This window comes from Alligator mississippiensis, chromosome 1, assembly GCF_030867095.1.
Source record: "Alligator mississippiensis isolate rAllMis1 chromosome 1, rAllMis1, whole genome shotgun sequence".
Taxonomy (NCBI): domain Eukaryota; kingdom Metazoa; phylum Chordata; order Crocodylia; family Alligatoridae; genus Alligator; species Alligator mississippiensis.
This window is the reverse complement of record NC_081824.1, coordinates 50,656,189-50,675,791: the sequence shown is the minus strand read 5'-3', so window position 1 is coordinate 50,675,791 and position 19,603 is coordinate 50,656,189. Positions and strand designations below refer to the sequence as shown.

Here is a 19,603-nt window from a genome sequence, read left to right as displayed (position 1 = left end):
CTGAGAAGCAGCTAATACTACTAAATACTTACTTTTTTGTCTTAGGGGGTATCTGGATCACCTGGAAACAGAGGAGGACTTGGAGCAAAAGGATATAAGGTATTTACTGTGTTTTTTTAGTTTAGCTGAACTCTTCAAAAAGTTAAGCTTGTAATGTTTTCTGTCTATGCACTGGCTCTTACCTTGGCTATGATCTGAACACTAAAAGAAATAAGTCAAAACCTTGTCAGCAACTAGGCCAAGAGAACTTCATGAAAATCCCAGAGTGCTGGAGGAAGTGGTATTGGTGATTAGGATGGCATTCTTGTCTCTGAGTTACTCCTTAACCTCTCTGTATAGGTTCCACCTTTTTGATGATTTTTGGAAGGGTGTATCTGACTCTTTCTGACTTCTAGTGTGTTTTTATAAGATCCCATGGTGCTCTAGCCAAATTCTAACTTGAGCATGCACTATAGCCCACCTATATTCCATATTTTTATTTCCTTGCTTAACAGTTACCATATTTTCTTGCATATAATGTGCCCCAGAATAAGATACACACCTTTTTTTGAAAGGCAGAATGAAGGAAATCTTTTCTTGTAAGTAATTTAGTTACAGCAGCTAGGAACCTGAGACTGCTCATTGTTCTGCTCACTGTGAATCACATGCAGATTTTACTTTTGTTTGTCACTGGTAAGTGGCTGAAACTGCTTTTGCCGTATTTCTTACATGTAATATGCACTCCAGTTTCCAACAGCTATGTTTTGGTGAAAAGACATGCAATTTATGTGGGAAAATATGGTACTATGTTGTCACTGGTCCAGAATCATTGTTATGTTCCATCTTAGAAGTGGCTGTATTTCATAGGCAACTGAATGATCATTTTATGGAGAATAATACATGAAGTGCTATTACTAGATGGTTCTTGAATAAATAACCTGTAAAATTCATTGAACTAATTTGTTACTCATGACATTTTATGTAGGTTTCGGTGGGATACTAAACACAGTAAAGACTTTATTTCACATTTGTGTCCATCACTGAATTAGTCGTCTTTTTTAACACTTCAGGGAGAACAAGGAGAACCAGGCATTGTAGGAATCATGGGATTCCAAGGAGTGAAGGTAAAAATGTGCACAAAGGTAAATAAAATGTGGTAAAAATTACCTTGCCGTACTCAAATTGATCATGTAGTGTGAAGACAGGCAGAAGGTAAGGCAAGATGGCACTTCAGAGACTAGCTGGTTCAAAGGGGCATGGGCTTTTATACGTTTCCTCAGATGCACCCTGGCCTTCCTTCTGCCTGTAGTATGTGCCTGTAGAAGGTACCTGTAGATGTGCAGGGATGCTGCTCCGTCACACTGTAATTACAACATGTCAGAACAGACTTGATTAATTGAGCCTGCTGGAGTGTGCTGATTCTCATGTTCCAGCAGCTTCCGTGTCTTGTATACCCAGTGTCCCAGTGCTACAAAATGGCAGTTAAAGCATCCCACCACCATTTTGAAGCATGGGATGCTGAATACACAAAATGCTGCAGGTGCTTTCACAAGAGTGGCTCTCAGAGCTGCTCTAATTAAAACCCCCTCCCCCCCAGCCTCTGGAGCACGTGTAAAGATGCATTGAGTGTTTATAAGGACGTCTATATAACATATTCCTATGCACAAGCAGCAACCATCTATTGACACCCTAAAATAACTTTAATTTATGATAAAGTTTACCAATAAAAATAAGTTTTAACAAAATCTCGGGTAAAAGAGTATCTCTTGTGCAATGGGTTGCAAAAATGCTGGTGGAAAAATTATTCTTGCGTACATGTAGGAGGTGCTCCAAAAATGTAAAGGTGCAGTTCATAGAAAACAAATGCATAGTTTTGGGCCTTCGCATACCAAAAGGCAATAGGCTTGCATGCTGAGTATATGGCCACATATATCTGTTATGTTTCTAGTGGGGAAAATCACCACTCTCCCAGTAGAAACTAAAAGTGTACAAGTATTCATTCAGTTTCTCCCAAAGGACCCATACCCTTCTGGGATAAAGGTGATACCTAGAATTCTCCTGTGATAGAGTTTCTCTTGTAAAAATGAACACCTGTACACTTCTCCTCCATGATCCACAGGAGCTGAATAGCATGTTACCCTGTGCTTTTCCCCAGACCAGGAACTCTACTCTGGGGTGGGGGGTGGGCAATTCCTCATAGCTTGACTCCTGTGGAGGATTTGGGTTGCTGGTACTCCCTGAGCCTTCCATTAAATTGGGGGCACCCACTGCCCTACTACTCCACTCTTCCCATCCACTGTGGCTAGGTACAGACATTTAAAAAGCCCAAGGTGGAATCAATCAAAGTTACGTGGTTTCCTGTAAGTGGCATAGTTTAGATCAGTAGTGAAGTGAACACACGTTCGCCCTTTGGTGGGGGAGGGGGGGGCCCCCAAACCTTAGACCAAGTTCCGCCATTTTTAAACCAGTCTGTGTGTTCCAAACTTCTGTTCTGTTACAGGTGGACCGGTTTTGTGTGCTGACCTGTTCTGTTCTGGGTATAGACTGGTTTCCAATCACTTATACCAGTAAAAGTGTAATGTCTGTACCTGACCTGTAGGACTGCTGACACTAGCTTCGAACATGCTGCACAGGGGGAAGCCCATTGGCCCCCTCCCCCATGTGGCATTTGAAAAGCAATGCTTCCAAAAGGACACCTCAATCTGGGGAATGGGTGAGGGGTATTGCCTTTCTCTCCCAGTTCTGTCTATGGGGGGAGTGGCGCAGTGTGGAAGGACTCTCTGCCTGTTGCCCTGACTGAGGTGTCCAGAGTCTTGGGGAACATGGGGAGATTTTCTCTGTTACTCCACTTTTGCCAGAAACAAAAGTAGAGCAGGCACTGCTTCTCATGCCTTCCCCAGACTGGGATAACACTGATATTAGGAAAGCACAGAGACCGGGGAGAGGGGGCAGCTTCAGGCTGAAACTTTCTGAAAAAAATGTATAGCTATAAATGAACTCCTGATCATAGCCTGTAACTATGTGCACAACTTCTGTTGTTGTACTTCTAGGGTGATAAAGGCTTGTCTGGAGCTGATGGTTTACCAGGCCAGCAAGGACCTAGGGTAAGTTTAACTAAAGCACAAACTTTTACTTAAGTGTAGTAGTCATTTTTAACTGTAAAGTTAATTACTGGGTCAACGTATCAAAGGATTACTGGATCCTCTGTAATTTTGTCTTTCTAAAGATGTTACTGAGCCAGAAGCTATTGCAATGTGTAAAATTACTGAGGGTAGGAGCTCAGACTAGGTGAGCATAATGATAATTTTTGGCTTTAAAATCTATGGATCTTTTTTATTTTCATAATCGTCAAACCATGCTAGGTATAGAATCATAATATTAAATGCTGGTGAGGCATTTTTATTTTTATTACTACTTTAAAAAAAATTCCATTTAATCACTTTCATTAGTTTTAGAGCATTATTCTTTTAAATTAGTGAAATATATTTTATGGATCTTTGTCTACCCTAGGACATCCTGGCTGACTTCCTTCTTATGGATGCTCAGCTGGCAAACTTTGGATTGTAGAGACTTTTAATATTACCGAGTCTGAGCAGTGTGGAGACAGTTTGTGTGCCTAGAATTCCAGGCACTCTCTCAGAATGCAGACTTCAAGACTGAGACCCCTTATCAGGATGTGGAACCCCCTGTCTAGCCTCCTTGTACCCTAAGATCAGAGCTGACCCCACATTTTTACCTGCAACTTATACAAGTCCCATCCAGAACTCTGTCTTCCTAGGCACTGTGGATTATTGTTTCTCTACTCAGCTGCAATGTGACAGCTACAGAAAATTACAAATAAACTGGGAAAGGCTCATCTAACTATATCCGTTGCTCATAGACACATCACAAGATATACACAGATCTATAGAAAAATAAAATGTACCTGCAGACCAACTGGACCCTATTTTATTTTTCCCATATACCTTCTGAGACTCCTTTGGGCTTCACTTAGTATCTTCCAGGGTGTATAGATTCTTCTGTGGATCCTTTTGCCCTATAGATTTCAGAGACATTAGGGGCTGGATGGGACCTCATGAGATCATCAGGTCCAGCACCCCCATCATAGGTCAGAAGTCAAGTGGGATCATGTGACCCCAGCAAGAAATAAATCCACCTGTTTTTTGAAGGAGTCCAGAGTAGGTGCTTGCACCACCTCTGTGTAGAGTTTGTTCCAGACTCTGGACACATGTACCATAAAGAACTTTTTTCTTATATCCAGTCTAAATTGGCCTTCCTGGAGTTTATGGCTGTTAAACCTTGTTATCCTTTGGAGAGCTCTGGTGAACAGATGTTCTCCCAGGTCCTGATGTATCCTTCTTATGAAGTTGTAGGCTGCCACCAAGTCTCCCCTGACCCTTCTCTTCTCCAGACTGAAGAGTCCCAAGTCCCTCAGCCTCTCCTTGTATGGCCTGCCCTCCAGGCATTGGATCATATGAGTGGCTCTCCTCTGGACTCTCTCAAGCTTCTCCACATCCTTCCTGAAGTGGGGGGGGCTGAATACTGGATGCAGTACTCCAGCTGCAGTCCTACCGGAGCCAAATAAAGTGGGAGGATGACTTCCCTCATTGTGCTTGAGATGCATTGGTGGATGCAAACCAGAGTTTGGTTAGCTTTGCCCGCCACCGCATCACATTGGTGGCTCATATTCATTTTGTGGTCAATCAAGACCCTTTTGGTCATGGTGCTAGCAAGTGTAGCACTGCTGAGCCTATAAGTATGCTGAGGGTTCTTCCTACTGAGGTGCAGCACCTTGTACTTCTTTGCATTGAAGGCCATCCGGTTTTGGTCGGCCTACCTTGAGAGTGTGTCCAAGTCGACCTGTATTCCCAGCCTGTCCTGTGGCATGACGGCCCTCACCTATAATTTGGTATTGTCTGCGAACTTGGCCAGTTCACATCTGACTCCTGAATCTAGATCATTGATGAAAATGTTAGAGTAGTGGCCCGAGTACCGAGTCCTGAGGGACTCCACTGGTAACCCTGTGCCATGTTGATTTGCTTCCTTCAACTAGTACTCTTTGGGTCTGACCCTGTAGCCAGTTGCCTAGCCATCAGAGTGTATGATGATCAAGGCCACAGTTCCCCAGCTAACCCATGAGGACATCATGGGGAACTAGGTCAAAGGCCTTCTTGAAGTCCAGATAATAACATCCACATCATCTCCCTTCTCCAGGGCATATGTTACCTGGTCATAGAAGGAGATGAGGTTGGTTAGGCAAGACCTGCCAGTCACAAAGCCATGTTGGCTGGCATTCAGAAGCTTGCCTTCTGTTAGTCTGGCATTGATGGATCCCTTGACAGTTTTCTTCAGGATTTTTCCAGGGACAGAAAAATAGACTGATTGGTCTATAGTTCCCCGGGTCATCCCTTTTCCCTTTCTTGTAGATAGGGACAATGTTGGCTCTTTTCCCGTCATCCAGGACCTCGCCTGAGTAACACAATTTTTCAAATATCCCTGCCAAGCGGGATGCAATGATGTCTGCCAGCTCTTTCAAGACTCTCAGGTGCATTCCATCTGGGCCCATGTACTTGTGAATGTCCAGTTTCTCAAGGTGTTCCCTCACCTGATCCACATTGATTTTGGGCCTGTCACCCATTCCCAAATTGGTTTGTGCTGTTCCTGGCAGTGTGATCCTTGTGGGAGGGTAAAAAACTGATGTAAAATATCATTTAGGAGATTGGCTTTTTCTTGGGCATCTGATGTAAATTGCCCCATTAGATACGTCACGGGCCCAATCCTGTCCTTGTTCTTTTTCCTACTTCCCACATATCTAAAGTAGGAGTTTTTGTTGTCCTTGATCCCCGTAGCTAGTCTAAGCTCAGTTTGTGCCCTGGCTTTTCTGGACTGCTCTCTGTAGGTGCGGATGAGTGCAGAGTAATCCTCTTTGGTAATGCTTCTTGTTTTCCAGCTGATGTAGGCTACTCTTTTGAGCTTAATGAGGTCCAACAGTTCCTTACTCAGCCATAGGGGCTTCCTTGCTCATTGACTGCATTTCTTGTGAAAAGGGAGGGCTTTGCCCTGTGCTTCAAGTATTATGTTTTTGAACGATGACCATTCCTCATGTACTTCCTTTTCTGGGGGGGTATGGCCTGTGATTGCCTGACTGACCAGTTCTCTCAGTTTGCAGAAGTTGGCCTTCCCAAAGTTAAGGACTTCTGTTTTACTGACGTGTTTGCCTGCTCTTCGGTGAACTAAGAAGGTGACCAATTCATGGCCGCTGTCACCAAGCTTCCCCTCTATCCACAAATCGCTCACCAGGTCCTCCCCTTTGCCCAGGACCAGATCCAGCAATGCCTCTCCCCTAGTCAGTCCATAGACCTCCTGGGCTAGGTAGAGGTCATTGATGCACATGAGAAAGCTACGTGACCTGTCAGATTTGGCTGTGCGCTCATCCCAGGAGATGTCAGGGAAGCTGAAGTCCCCCATGACGATCAAGCATCGGGAGCATGTGGTTTCAACCAGTTCCCTAATGAATTCCCGATCTAGGTCTTCTTCTTGGTGGGGGGGAGTTTAGAGTAGACTTCTACAAGTAAGTCACCCTCCCTATGTTTTCTTCATATCTTGACCCACAGGGTCTCAAGACTCCCTTCCTGGTTTGGAAACTCAATCTGCAGGGAGGTGAGCTGATCTTTGACATAGAGCGCAACACCCCCACCCCTCTTCCCCACACGGTCTTTCCTATGCAAGGTGTAACCCTCTACTGCCAATGACCAATCATAGGTGGAGTTCCACCATGTCTACATAATTCCTACAAGGTCATAGTCATTATCACATAGGAGAAGGGCCAGTTCCTCACGCTTGTTTCCCAAGATCCTGGCATTTGTGTACAGGCAGTTAAGTCTGCCTTGTGAACCCCAATGCTTCCCTGAGGGGTTAAGAGGGACCTTTCCTTGGGATGTCGCAAAGCAGGATCCCATAGGCTGCCCAAGTTATTGGTAGTGCGGCTGACACGACCTGGGCTAGAACTGGTAGTAGACTGCCTGTCCCCCAGCAGTCTTAGATTGACTTCAGACTGGACTATGCTTGCTGCAGAGAGACTTTTTTCTAATAGAAGGAATACGTTTGTCTCTTTTTGTCCCTTGTATTATTTAGTTCAGTGTCTGTGATCAGGCTGCCTGCACACATTTTCTGCCATCCTGTAGAGAAATAATTTTCTAAGTCAAAGAAAACTTTGTGCTCATGTGGCAGACCTCAAGTTAGTACAGCAGTTCCCAACCCTGGGTCATGACCCAAATGAGAGTTGCGGGGGCAATGCTGGTGGCACTGCACACAAAAGATGAGCCATGTCGTGTGATGGGAGTGCCCTCGCCCCCACCGCTGCATCTAGGCTGCCATCGCCGCTGCTGCCACACTCTGCTCCCAGAAGTGGGTCACAAAAAAAGGTTGGGAACCACTGAGTTAGTAAGTTATAAAAACAGAGGTACATATGATCATAAAAAATACAGTTACATCCTGGCCATGTCTACGTGAGCAAGGGACCGTGCAGTTGTTATCGTGTGGTCATTTAGTACTTGCTTATGCAAGTGTGGAAGGACTCACTTATGCAAGCAGTAAATGACTGCACAGTAATAATGTCTCATGTAGATGTGCCCCCTGTGTCCTAACCAACCCTAGTATCCCAGGTACTGGTAGCAGTTTAATTATGGCAGCTTTTGGCTTTGTTGGCAAATATTTAGAATCTCTGTTGCTGTGTTAGAATGCTATTAGTACCTGTGCTAACTAGTTTAAAGATAGCTTGAGTATATCAATATGTTACTCATTTGTATTTGTAACATAGACATACCTGTATACATCTGATCCTGAAGGGATCCGTTACCTTCAGATACAATAACATTTCCGAAACTATTCTCAGCTGTGGCATACAAGTCGCTGAGGAGTAACACATGTTGTTCTTTACAATAACAATGCAAATGTCCCAAATTTATGGTGAATAACTCATTGTTTCACCATTTCCAGCTTAGTTTCAAGATGGAATCCATGTAGTCCTATGTCTTTCTTGTATGTGGCAATCCTGTATATCTTACAGTATTGATAACAATTTATAGAACAAAGTAGTTGTGAAGATTGTACATCTTTTTTCTGTATCTATGTCTGTTTAATTTCAGGGCCCAGTTGGTGATCAAGGGGATTATGGTCTACTAGGTCCGAAAGGAGCTCTAGTAAGCTTTGTTTCTGCCTTACAAGTACTAACTTCTCTACTACATATGAAACTAGAATGGCACAGAGAAAGAGCATATGGTTTAGATGACTAGTAATGAGAAACTGGAGCCTTTCACCTCCTTGTCACAGATTCCCAGGCTGTTAGTGTTTGGCACGCACAAGTCATTTCCAACGTATGCTAATTCACTGGTTTCTCTAAAATGAGATGGTCTCAACTCAGAATTTGAATAATCAATTTATGGTGTCCCTCTGCAATCACACTGATTTATTTTGGCATAAAAATTTACAAACACTCCTGCTGAGGAGAGCTTACTTACCTTTATCCCAATAGTACAGCTGTTAGAACACTTGCTCAGGGATCAGATAACCTAGGATCTAGGCCTCTTCACCCAAAGGTGAGCTCTAACAAAGTGCTCTAACTACCTACTTCTGTGTACATCTTACAGTAAGCTGTCATTGGTTAGCATATTTTAAAAGGTTGTGTTTAAAACTACATTTTGTTGGGACCCTGGTCTCGTCAGTGGGTTAGGAGAGTATTTACAAGATTGAGCCCTTCAGGAAACTTAGGGAGAGAAATGTCTAATTTCTAGACCTTGACTTCAGGTAGGTATGAGCTAGGGACTGAGCACCTGACATGCCCAAACTAAAGCACTTCTATGTGTTTGTCAGGGTAGAAACTTCAGGTAACAAGTACACTCAAAAAGGTTGCAAACTGCAGGTGGAGTTTAGGTGTCTCCAGGGCTAGGCAGCAGCTGAGTAAAGGGTTTCAGGTCTATTGCTTTGAAGTGAAGCATCTAAATTTAGTCTAAATCTCACTTTAGACGCCTGATTTCAAATCTGGCCTTTAGGATAAAATAGCTATGCCACCAGAACGTCACTGTTTTCTGATGCTAGATTCTCTCTGAATATACTCTCTGAGTTATATAGACCACAGTTAACCTGCACTATTCATTTAATTAAAAGTGATTCATTAGTTGTTTATCTAGGGTTTTACTGGACCTCCTGGAAGGAAAGGTACACTTGGTCAAAAGGTAATGCAGGAATAAGTATCATTTTTCTCTTTTGTAAAATTGCACAGTAGGTTTTAATTTTGCATGTTTACTTAGTCTGCTTTTGTTCATTAACAGGGAATAAGTGGAGACCTTGGACTGCCTGGGAGAGAGGGGGATCCTGGTATAGAGGTATATGGGCTGTGGAATTGTGAAGCAAACAGTATTTTGCTTTTGTGTTCTTGAAAATTAACTTTTTATTTTTAATTACTGTGATTACTTTAGGCCTATCAAGGATTTCAAGGGCCAGAAGGTAGAAAAGGTATTTCAGGATTAAAGGTAAAGATTTTAGATGTTAATGTGTACCTACAAGATATGATTTTTAGTGTTCTTACTTTTCAGTGCAGATTAAAATAATTTGTTTTCTGAATGTCTAGGGGGAGAAAGGATTTCTAGGAGAGGCAGGTCCTGAAGGGCTTAGGGGAACAACAGTAAGTATCATTCTATTCATGAAGGCTTTCAGCATGGCTTTCTGGGAACAAGAAGGCCTGAGACTAACCTGTTATATAGACAGGTTGGTGACCAATAGGCCTGTGGGAAGCAGCAAGTATTCGCTTTGGATTCAGCTGATTTGGAAGGACAGTGATTCAATTTGGACATTGGAGGGGAGAGGAAAGGGGCATCGGGGAGGGAGGCTTGGGGCTGGGACAAGCTGCCCAGCCGGGGTGTGGGGCACGGGACTCAGGGAAGGGGTGAAGGGGGTGTGAGATGTGGGTGTGGCAGTGCTGGGAGCAGGGGCTCTGTCCTGCTGCTGCTTGCTCAGCCAGGGCGATGGGGTGCAGGGTGTGGGATGCGGGCGCTGCCACTGCTTGCCTAGCCAGTGTGGGAGTGGGGTGGAATGCGGGCACGGCACTGCTGGGACCAGAGGTTAAGCCCTGCTACCTCTTGCCCCCTTCCACGCAAAGCGAGCCGCACCTGCATTGCACCCCATCCCTGCCCTGGCTGGGCAAACAGCAGCAGGGCGTAGCCGCCGCTCCCAGCACCGCTGTGCCTGCATCCCACCCCCGCCCCCCTGCCCTGGCTAGGCAAGTGGCAGCAGGGCAGAGCCCCCACTCCCAGTGCTGATGTAGGCATGACAGCACTGGGAGTGGGGGCTATGCCCTGCTGCCGCTTGCTCAGCCGGAGCCAGGGAAGGGGATGCAATGCAGCCATGGTTCACTCCGGATGGAAGGGGGCAAGTAGCAGCAGGGCATAGCCTCTGTTCCCAAGGCAGCTGCACCCACATCCTGCCCCCCCCACCCTGGCTGGCCAAGCAGTGGCAGTGCCTGCATCCCATGCCCCCCCCCGCCCCAGCTGGGCAAGCAGCGGTCTATGCCCTGGTGTCGCTTGCCCCCTTCTGCCCAGAGTGAGCCGTGCCTGCATTATGCCCCCTCCCCCCCAGCTGGGCAAGCAGCAGCAGGACATATCCCCTGCTTGAAGTGCTACCGTGCCTATATCCCATGCCCCCCCCCAAGTCCCCTGCCTCCCCGCCCCAGGTGGGCAGCTTGTCCCAGCCCCAACCTCTCCCCCCCACCTGTGCCCACCACAACAGACTAACCAGCTGGAGGCAGCTGTGTCTAGTGTGGTGAGGACTGCTGCCTGTTTGGCCTATGGCCAAATCTCTGAAGCAGAGCCAAATCTTTTAATTGGTCTCCAGATTCAATTGGTCTATCAGATTTGGAGATTCAGTTGCTGAATCAGGCCAAATCTCCTCCAAATCAAATTGACTACCAAAGCTTCACACAGTACTAGTGACCCAGCCCAAATTTAGTTTATCCAGAACAGTGCTGGTCAACCTTTTTGGCAGACATGACACAAATAAGCCCGGCACACTCCCTAAGTGCCATTCTGATCACCTTCCTCTGCTGGATCTGCTGCTTTGCTTTCTGCTCCCAGCTTTCTGCTCCTTGCCTGATCTGCTGTTCTGTTTTCTGCTTCCTTCCCTGTACTCCCTGTACTCCCTGTAGATTTGCTTTCTGTTCCATGCTGTATCTGTTATGATACTGCCTGTTCCCTTCCTGATAAACTGTGCGCCACACACAAAGTCTGCATCTTTATCTCTGTCCCAACTCTTGGAGTGATGCAGGTGACCAAAATTGCCCCAATTTTACTTCTTTCAGTTGGAAGGAAGAGAGAAAAAGATACAATTACCTTCCTAGCTAATCCATTTGCTAAAGTAACAAGAACTTCAAGTCCTTTTGTGGTTTGGGCTAGAGGTCTCTCAGGCTAGGGACAGAAATTATACATAAACTGGTTTAAGTGGCCAGAAACTGGTTTGAACCTGTAACAGAAAAGGCATTCAGTGTACATAAACCAGATTGAAAATGGCTGAAACCAGTTTGAGATAAACCTGGTTGAATGTAGTATCAGACTTAACTGATGTGGGTCAAACTCATTTATGCAATGTCTGTCCCAGACTCCTTCCTGTTTAAATTAAGCCAGAGTCCCCCAGCATCCCAGATGCTTTGCAGCCCTGGGTGGGGCTCTCAGCTCCACAGCAGAGATGGCTCCACCCTCTGCTCCCTGGCAGGAGCTCCGGCAGAGACTTGCAGGCACAGCAGCATCTTCCTGGCTTCCCCCTGCCCCATCCTTCCCTGTCACCACTTGTTGCTCAAGCAGGGATCCCTCCCTCCTCTCTCCCACAGCACCAACCATAGTCAGTAAGTGGTATGCTAGCTAATGCTGAGAGGTTTCTGAGTAAGGCAGGCAGGACAAGGGCAGGCAGGACAGTGTCGGCTTAGGGCTTTTTGGAACTAATCAACAGGTAGCTGGTAAAGTCCCTCTGTTTCTTCCTTGAAAAAAGTTGTTTAAGAGGAGCTTGAATTTATGAGAGAGGCTTTTGTTTTGCTGATGGACTGATAAATGCTGTGTAACTCTGGGGTGTGTAAGTAAATGCTGTGTTACTCCCCGCTGGCTCCCTCACTGGTCAAAGGAGCAGCAAGGGAGGGGGACATCTCCCTAATCAGAACGTCCTGTCGGGGCCTGGCCACACCCCCAGTCAGCTCAGCTCTGTAGAAGGGAAGGGAGTGCTGCTATAGCACCTCTGGCTTCTAGTCTGAGCCATTGCATGCATGTGCTTGCATTTTCACAGTTTGGAGGGGATGTCTGTGAGGTTACAAACCAGTTCAGTCTAGCCAGATTAGACTAACCTGCAAAGATTGAATCAGTTCAGGCTCAGGCTTTTTGAATGTTTGTCCCTAGCCTGAATGGAAAAAGGATTCCTGTTACTGTGCTACCAGAAAATAAGGTCTGCAGTGAAGAATAGAAATTGTTTCTCAGCCTGATAGCAGGATCCTTTCCTTTGTCAGACTGAGAGATTTCTCTGGAAGGGTACAATTAAATAGGAGTTAAACTGCAGCCTACATACACTGTCTAAAATACTCAGATGATTATTAGTTAGCTAGGAAAGAACTGAACTCTACTTGGACAGACAAACTTCTTCTCAGAAGAGTTCCAGCCCAATCAAAGGAGGTTTAGATAAACTTAGAAAAATCTTAGATTCACACATTTCACAGGTTAAATTAAGCATTACTCAAAGGCTGAAGTTCTTGAACGTCATCTATTGCTAGATTGATATGGTTTCAATAGTCTATTTTGAAAATAGAAATTTGTGCTAAATCAGTGAATGTACAGAAGAAGAAAACTGAATTGTCATCTGATAACTTGTGTAAACAGGAGAGCTATCTTAACTATGTAGGCCACCTTAGCTTCTACCCTACAAAGGCAGTGAAAAGGGCAAGATTCTCAGCTTGTAGAAATTCTCTTAATTGAATTAAATGAAGCAATAATGATTTAAATCAGCAGAGGATCTATCCTAAAATAGCTAAACCGAAGACACATGTAATAGAACACATTGGGGTGGCATAGGAAAGTAATTTTCTTCCTGTTGGTGACAGTGAAAAGCATGCATGGAATGCCTGTGGTAGATTTGGCTGCCTATCTATCATTGAGACAGAAGCAAATGTCTTAATGTAAGAACTTTATATATTCAAGTGATGAGGACCAGATAGTTCTCAACAGGCTTTCAAGATGAAGGCTTTAAAATGTATTAAAGGAATACTATGACAGCAGAGGACTGGGTTAGATTATATAGGAAGTCCTTTCCAGTACTGTATTTTCTAGTCCTGTAGGGGTAAGTGCTTGAGGGAAAAACAAAGCTAGAGAATTATTTTCAGTTGGCATTTGTGGTGGTTAGTGCTGGTGATTATGGTCGTTGTTGATTGCTGTATGCACAGGCTGAACAGATTGTAACATTTCTACAAATTTTCTAACATTCCAAAAAAGAAACAGCCATAATTAGCTACTTATGTGCTTTAATTCTTCTTGGAGTCCTCTGTCCAGTATGTAATTTGCCCCTCTGAAATAATATTTAATTGTTAAACAACAGACCAAAATCATTGCAGCTGTCATTTTCCTGATTCATGTGCTAATGTAATAGTTAGTCTTTAATATTTAACATCATTCAACATAGACAATGTATTGAAATAAATCTTGTTTGGAAGAAGACATAAATAGGAGATACATTAGTCTTCAATCTAATTAAATATGACTGAACATTAACTCTCCATTGTTTATGAAAGTGAAAATGCTACAACAATAACTATGTGTAGTTCCAAGCTTGTTAATTGTAATTGGTATAAGAACTAGAAAGACTATGGGGACATATTATGTAGCAAATGAATTGTTACTTGTGAGGTTTAAGATAGATATGGCCAAATTCTGTATGTTATGGTTTAAGGGTGTGGGTGAACATACAACATATGTTCACAGATATACGTACACACTTTCCAACTATATTTACTTGGAGGTCCTTCTGAGAAACTCCACATACTTTAGGTTAATAGGGTATTTCAAGGGGTAGCCATCATTGAATACTGAAAAACAATACTCTGGGATACGTCTTTTAGGAGACTGTACTTTGGAAAGCCCAAAGAGAAGAAAAATATGCGTAGATTATGCAGACTGATTGGAATAGTAATGAGTACCATAAACACCTCTATACATAATCAAGCAATTAGTTCCTGGGAGAAAGTGACAATTTCAGTTTCTCTTTAGCCTTATTAGAATCCATAAGCATGCAATAAGTGCTGATGAATTAGTTGTCAGTGATTCAATGTTTTCTGCACAGGGTGTAACTGGTCCAAAAGGTATTGCAGGGATTCCTGGTAGACCTGGTTTTCCTGGTCCCCCTGGAGCTGCTGTAAGTAGATTTTAACATGATCCACCATCCATTGAAGATGTTGAATCTTTACTTGAATGGATGCTGGATTCAGACCCTAATTTTAATTGTCAAGTAGTGTATATACAGGTAACAATCTTCATTTTTCCCTCTCCTCCTCTTTTCAGGGTCATGTAGGGCTGCCAGGACCTCATGGATTGAAGGTACCTTAAGATGTTTTGTCATTAAGGTTAAGTACAAGCATTTGGAGGTGTTAGGGGGGGGTTAAATTGATTTAAAATGACTGCTGAAATAAGGTAAATCAGGATGGGATGGCCTAGCTAGGGGACTGAAGGTCCAGCAGGCTGGAGGGGATCACAAGTCCATTGGGAAATGCGGGGAGGTATGACCCATGAGTAGGGTAGAGAGGCAGGCATGACCCCTGGGTAGAGTTTAAATTGGGTGGACATTTGAACCTGATTTTACCTGCCGAACATCTGTATTTAGTCTTGGAAATCTTATTTTAAATGTAAGATTAAACATTTCTGTTTTGATTGTTAAAATCGTAAGGTCGCCTCTGGGCAGATTAGGATTACAGTGAAAGGGAACTATATTTCAATGAGGTAAACAGATGTGGAGTAAAATTAGAAGCTACATGGAAACTTGTAAAAATTCCAATTTTAAACATGTGTGGGTGTAGCAACAAATGCAACTTGTAAGTATGCAAAACACTGTAGCTTTTTAAAATTTGAAACACATTCTGGTATTGTTGGAAAAGCATGATCTGAATCTGAACATAGAAAAAAGGCTATATTGTAGTATTTAGGAATAGCCTATAGGAAAATGTTGCCATGGTGGTATTGGGATGCATCCTGTGGCAAGGAGAAAGAAGACTAGGAATTTGGACACTTAGTTGACCAGGAAGGGAATAGAATGTCATTCTAAGTCAAAAATGCCACTTACACCTAGATAGGAATTCTATTTCTGGCTATGCAAGCCTGTGCATATACATAGTGGTCTACATGTGCAGACTGGGAATGTGCATTGGCAATAAAATGAGTTAGAAAGCCTTCCCATCTTTTCCTTCAGTAGACGAATGGCTAGTGTGCTTACCTGGGAAACTAGAGGACTTGGGTTGTTGGTCCCCCTCACCCAAAGGGGCTTTGAAGGTGGGTGTTTCTGACTTCCCAGGAGAGCACAGCACTACCATAGCACAAATTAACTGTCCCTCTCTGGCACTCCTTCTGAAGCTGAAGTGGATCCCTTGGGAAGCTACAAGAGGGAAATATGTGGAGGATTTATTGTATCAGGAGGAAGGGAGTGAGTCATAGGGTATGTGGTTCGGTGAAGTGCCTAGCAGGGAAGGAGAACCCTAGGTTCTACCCTGAGCTCTTGTCCTGGTGAAGTGGACTCTTCCCTCTGCCAACCTTCCTTCTTTTTCTAATGATTAGATTAAATGCCAGGGATACTGGCCCAGCTTCAGAAAGAGTGCCAGAGAAAGTACAAAGAATGATGGCTGACCTGGGGTAGTGATTTGCATGCTATGCTGAGAAGTTAGAGAGATGCAGGTACAAATCCTGTTCTGGAAGGAGTGGGGAGAGGGCCAGAATCCAGGAGGGAAGCCATTCTCATTTTTAAGTCTGGAAGTCACGGGTTTTGACTGACTAGTTTTCAGGCATCTAGAGCAGGGGTGGGCAAAATGCGATCCAGGGGCCAGATGTGGCCTGCCAGGCCATTCTATCCGGCCTGTGCGGCCCCTAAAAATTTTAGAAAATTAATATTAATCTGCCCTGGGCTGCCTGTCATGTAGCCCTCAATGGCTTGCCATAACTCAGTAAGCATCCCTCCACCCCAAATAATTGCCTGCCCCTGATCTAGAGGCCACTGTGCATCCACAAGGGGTGCATGGGCATGCTTGTCTATGTATACAGCCAGTAGGCATGTCCAGTCTGTGCATGTGGATGACTACATACTCATCTGGCCTTATATGGCCAGGAATACAATCACTGCCTACATGTAAGTGGCATCTTTGGTACTTAGATGACCAGAAAAGCCACATAGATGACCAAATCTAGATACTTGGATGACCAGGAAGGGATCACATCACCTGTAACGTTTACTGAAGCACCAATGTGTGCCTGCTACCACTCTTCTTTGTGAGGTCTAGCATACTTAGCCCCTGCATCATGTCAGTTTTACTAACTGGTGCATGGAGATGATATATTTGGTGCTCTACAACTTTCTTGTTCGTTCTACCTACTTTGGGGTGTTGTTTGTTCCCTGCAGAGTAGAAGAGTTGCTCCAAGTGGTTGCAATTTATTTTGCTCTTTACATGAAAGTGATGTCTTGCTGAATGGATCTGTAACAGCCAAGCAGAACTTGACACTAAAACTGGCAGATCCATTTATTTAATTCCAATATGATGTTAAAGAGAGGTAAAGGTTCTGTTTCTGAAATAGCCTTGATGCTGTGCATATGGAAGATTATATTTACCTCACAGCAAATCTGGTAATTGAATGTGAAACAGTTGCACACAGAACTTGTAAAATGTAAGATTATTTTTTGCATGCTTGTGAAAATCTTATTTTAGCAGTGGGTAAAAGTTAGTTGACAACTAGCTCAAAAAAGGAGTAGGGGAAGAGTAGGTACAGCATGCGAGTCAGTGGCTCAAACAGGAAATCTTTGAATAGAACAACATAATGAAGCTTTTAAATGGGGAGAAACTGAGATACAAAGTTGCAAGTCATTTTATAAAATTTCCTTTTCAATAAATATTAGATGTTAATTGCCTTAGATTAGCAATAACATTTAGGTTAACTATTTAGGATCTGATTCTACCACACTTATGCTGAGTAATATGTTTACTCTTAAACAGTTCAGTCCCTGAGATTTTAGTTGGCCTCATGGCTGCTAGTGTTTGTACTGCACTGGAATAGAGAATACACCCAGTAGTGTAACCAAGACGGTGGGGAGGTGACAAGAGCAACAGCTTCACATTCTGACTTGTGAGGGACGTAGGGTGCACAAAAGTAGGTGTCGCTATACTGTTGACTTGGCAGCTACTGCTGCCCTGTGCACCACCACTGCTCAGGGGGGCAAAACTGCCCAATTATACTTGTTATCCAAGTCTGGAAAATCTCGCTCTGCCAGCAGACTTCTGGATGTCCTCAGGCAAGTTGCTTCATCATTCTGTGGCTGTTTCTCCATCCATTCAATGGAGATAATGATACTGACTTCCTTTGTAAAGTTGCTGTGAGTTGTACTGACAAAATCCACTGGATAAGAGCTAGGTATCAGAATTTATTGAGATGCTATGTATTATTCCCGGCACGAGGATTAAATAAATGTATCTGAGACAAGTGATATAAAAGCTGCTTATCAGCAAAGATCATGATGAAGAAACACAGTTCACAAATGGCATGATAAGTGGTGAGAGTACTAAGATTTTGATAATATCACAAAAATGTGTATAAGAATTGAATCTTATTGTACCATTCTTAAAAATAAAATGTTAATATATTAGAGTTGTTTTTTTAAGGGGAATGATGGTGTTCCAGGTGCTAAGGGTAAAAAAGGCGAAAAGGTATAGTATTAAATACAAAGCATAATTGAATGAACTGCTCAATTATGCAAACTCTTTGCACCGTTATTTTTAAAAATATTTTCTTCAAACATACTGTTTTCTTGAAGTTCTTAGCAACACAGTAGCTTTGACATTTACTGTCTTTGCAGTATGTGGAATTTTTTACTGGAAAGAAAATAAAGCAAGGCTCTTGTTAGTAAGGCATATTATATTTACTGATGTACTTGTTTGCTTTGACTTCTGAGAGATGGAGTATTCAGACTCCCTGAATCAGCATTCATCTGAATACTGAAAAGAAAATTCTGTAGATGTTAATTCAAATTAGAAAACAAATTGTGATTCAGAAATGGGAGAAATGTTATAATAGGAGGGGCCTCAGGAAGTCATCTAGTGCATCGCTTTGCTCTAGTGCAGAATCAAATATGTGTATGCAAGGGGCCAATCCAGAGCAGGTGAAGTGGCATGGTTGTACCCCCCTCCCCACTTGGATCATGGTGATCCCTTTTGGATCATAGGAGCAGCAGCCTGGTGTCTTTAAGTCTGAGAAGGAGGTAAAAATCCCCTTCCACCCCCTGCTCTCATGCCTTTCCTTGCCCTCCATGAACAGGGCACCTACCTCCTGTTCCCATCTACCTTGCCTACCACTATTTCTGGCTGACCCAGGGGCAGGGGGAGCTCTAGAGCTGCTGCTGCCCTGCTCCAGCTGGGCTACTTGGAGCTGGGCTCAGCAGGGACAGCAGCAGGAGGCAGGTCCCTGTTCCCTACCCCTTGCCCCACTGGTGTTCCCCAACAGCTCAGGAACAGGGACAGAAAGAGGACGTAGCTCCCCATACAGCTCTTTCCCTCAGCCCTGGCTGGAGTGGGGTAGGAACACCTGGGACAGTGGCAGCAGCAGGAAGATCTCCCTGATCCCTTCCTGTGCCCAGAAGAGTAAGTGGAGATGGTAAGGGAGGAATGGGAGGGGACGGGACATGCTGTGAAAAGAGACAGGAAAAGAGGGGTGCCAAGAGCAGGGGATGGCAGAGATGCTTATTTGATTCAAAGAACTTAGTGTTGGATACCTTGAAGCTGCTATCACTTCCCAGCCGAAAGGGTGCGTTTTTTGTATGCATTACAATATGGATCATTCAAAATGCATCCACTTTGAAATTTGAAGCTGTTTTATGGTCTGGAAAAGCTGATTTATTTAAAGCACAGGGAACCAAAAAATACTGACTTTGAAATAGTGTAAATGGGTTAAAAAACATATTAATAGTAATTTTCGTGTATCCAAATTACTATGGGTATGTGCAAACTTAGTTCACCCATGTTTATTGACTGATAAGAACAAAGTGAAGAATTATTCCAGTGTCTAATTCAGCAGATTTTATGGGATGGAGCACAAGGAGTTCCTAATTTCATCCAGGGACAATGATCTAGGGCAGGGGTGGGCAATTATTTCAGGCGAAGGGCCGCTTACTGAGTTTTGGTAAGCTATCGAGGGCCAAATGACAGGCTGCTAGGGACAGATAAATGTTAATTTTCTAAATTTTTTAGGGTGTCTGCGGACCAGTTGTAATGGCCCAGCGGGCCACATACAGCCTGCTGGCTGCATTTTGCTCACCCCTGATCTAGGGGCCCTTTTTCTTCTGCTTAGATTAATTTAAATTCAGA

At 43.8% G+C, this 19,603-nt stretch overlaps 1 protein-coding gene and 1 long non-coding RNA gene across 16 annotated transcripts in view; one reads left to right on the top strand and one right to left on the bottom strand.

Annotated features, from left to right (window-relative positions):
- The window catches only part of LOC102563837 (collagen alpha-1(IX) chain), a 142,786-nt gene that overhangs the window by 77,159 nt on the left and 46,024 nt on the right, over positions 1-19,603 (top strand). For 8 of the 15 annotated variants that reach the window (XM_059730621.1, XM_059730600.1, XM_059730569.1 and 5 more), the window contains exons 10-20: positions 46-99; positions 1,050-1,103; positions 3,030-3,083; positions 8,127-8,180; positions 9,168-9,212; positions 9,309-9,362; positions 9,456-9,509; positions 9,608-9,661; positions 14,338-14,409; positions 14,556-14,591; positions 17,906-17,950. In XM_059730621.1, the coding sequence (XP_059586604.1) occupies positions 46-99; positions 1,050-1,103; positions 3,030-3,083; positions 8,127-8,180; positions 9,168-9,212; positions 9,309-9,362; positions 9,456-9,509; positions 9,608-9,661; positions 14,338-14,409; positions 14,556-14,591; positions 17,906-17,950 (576 nt within the window). The remainder of the gene's footprint in view (positions 1-45; positions 100-1,049; positions 1,104-3,029; positions 3,084-8,126; positions 8,181-9,167; positions 9,213-9,308; positions 9,363-9,455; positions 9,510-9,607; positions 9,662-14,337; positions 14,410-14,555; positions 14,592-17,905; positions 17,951-19,603) is intronic. The other 7 variants (XM_059730624.1, XM_059730608.1, XM_059730582.1 and 4 more) reach the window with 4 other exon arrangements.
- Positions 1-19,603, bottom strand: part of LOC132251387 (uncharacterized) — a 36,475-nt gene that overhangs the window by 15,984 nt on the left and 888 nt on the right. The gene's annotated exons all lie outside the window — the stretch shown is intronic.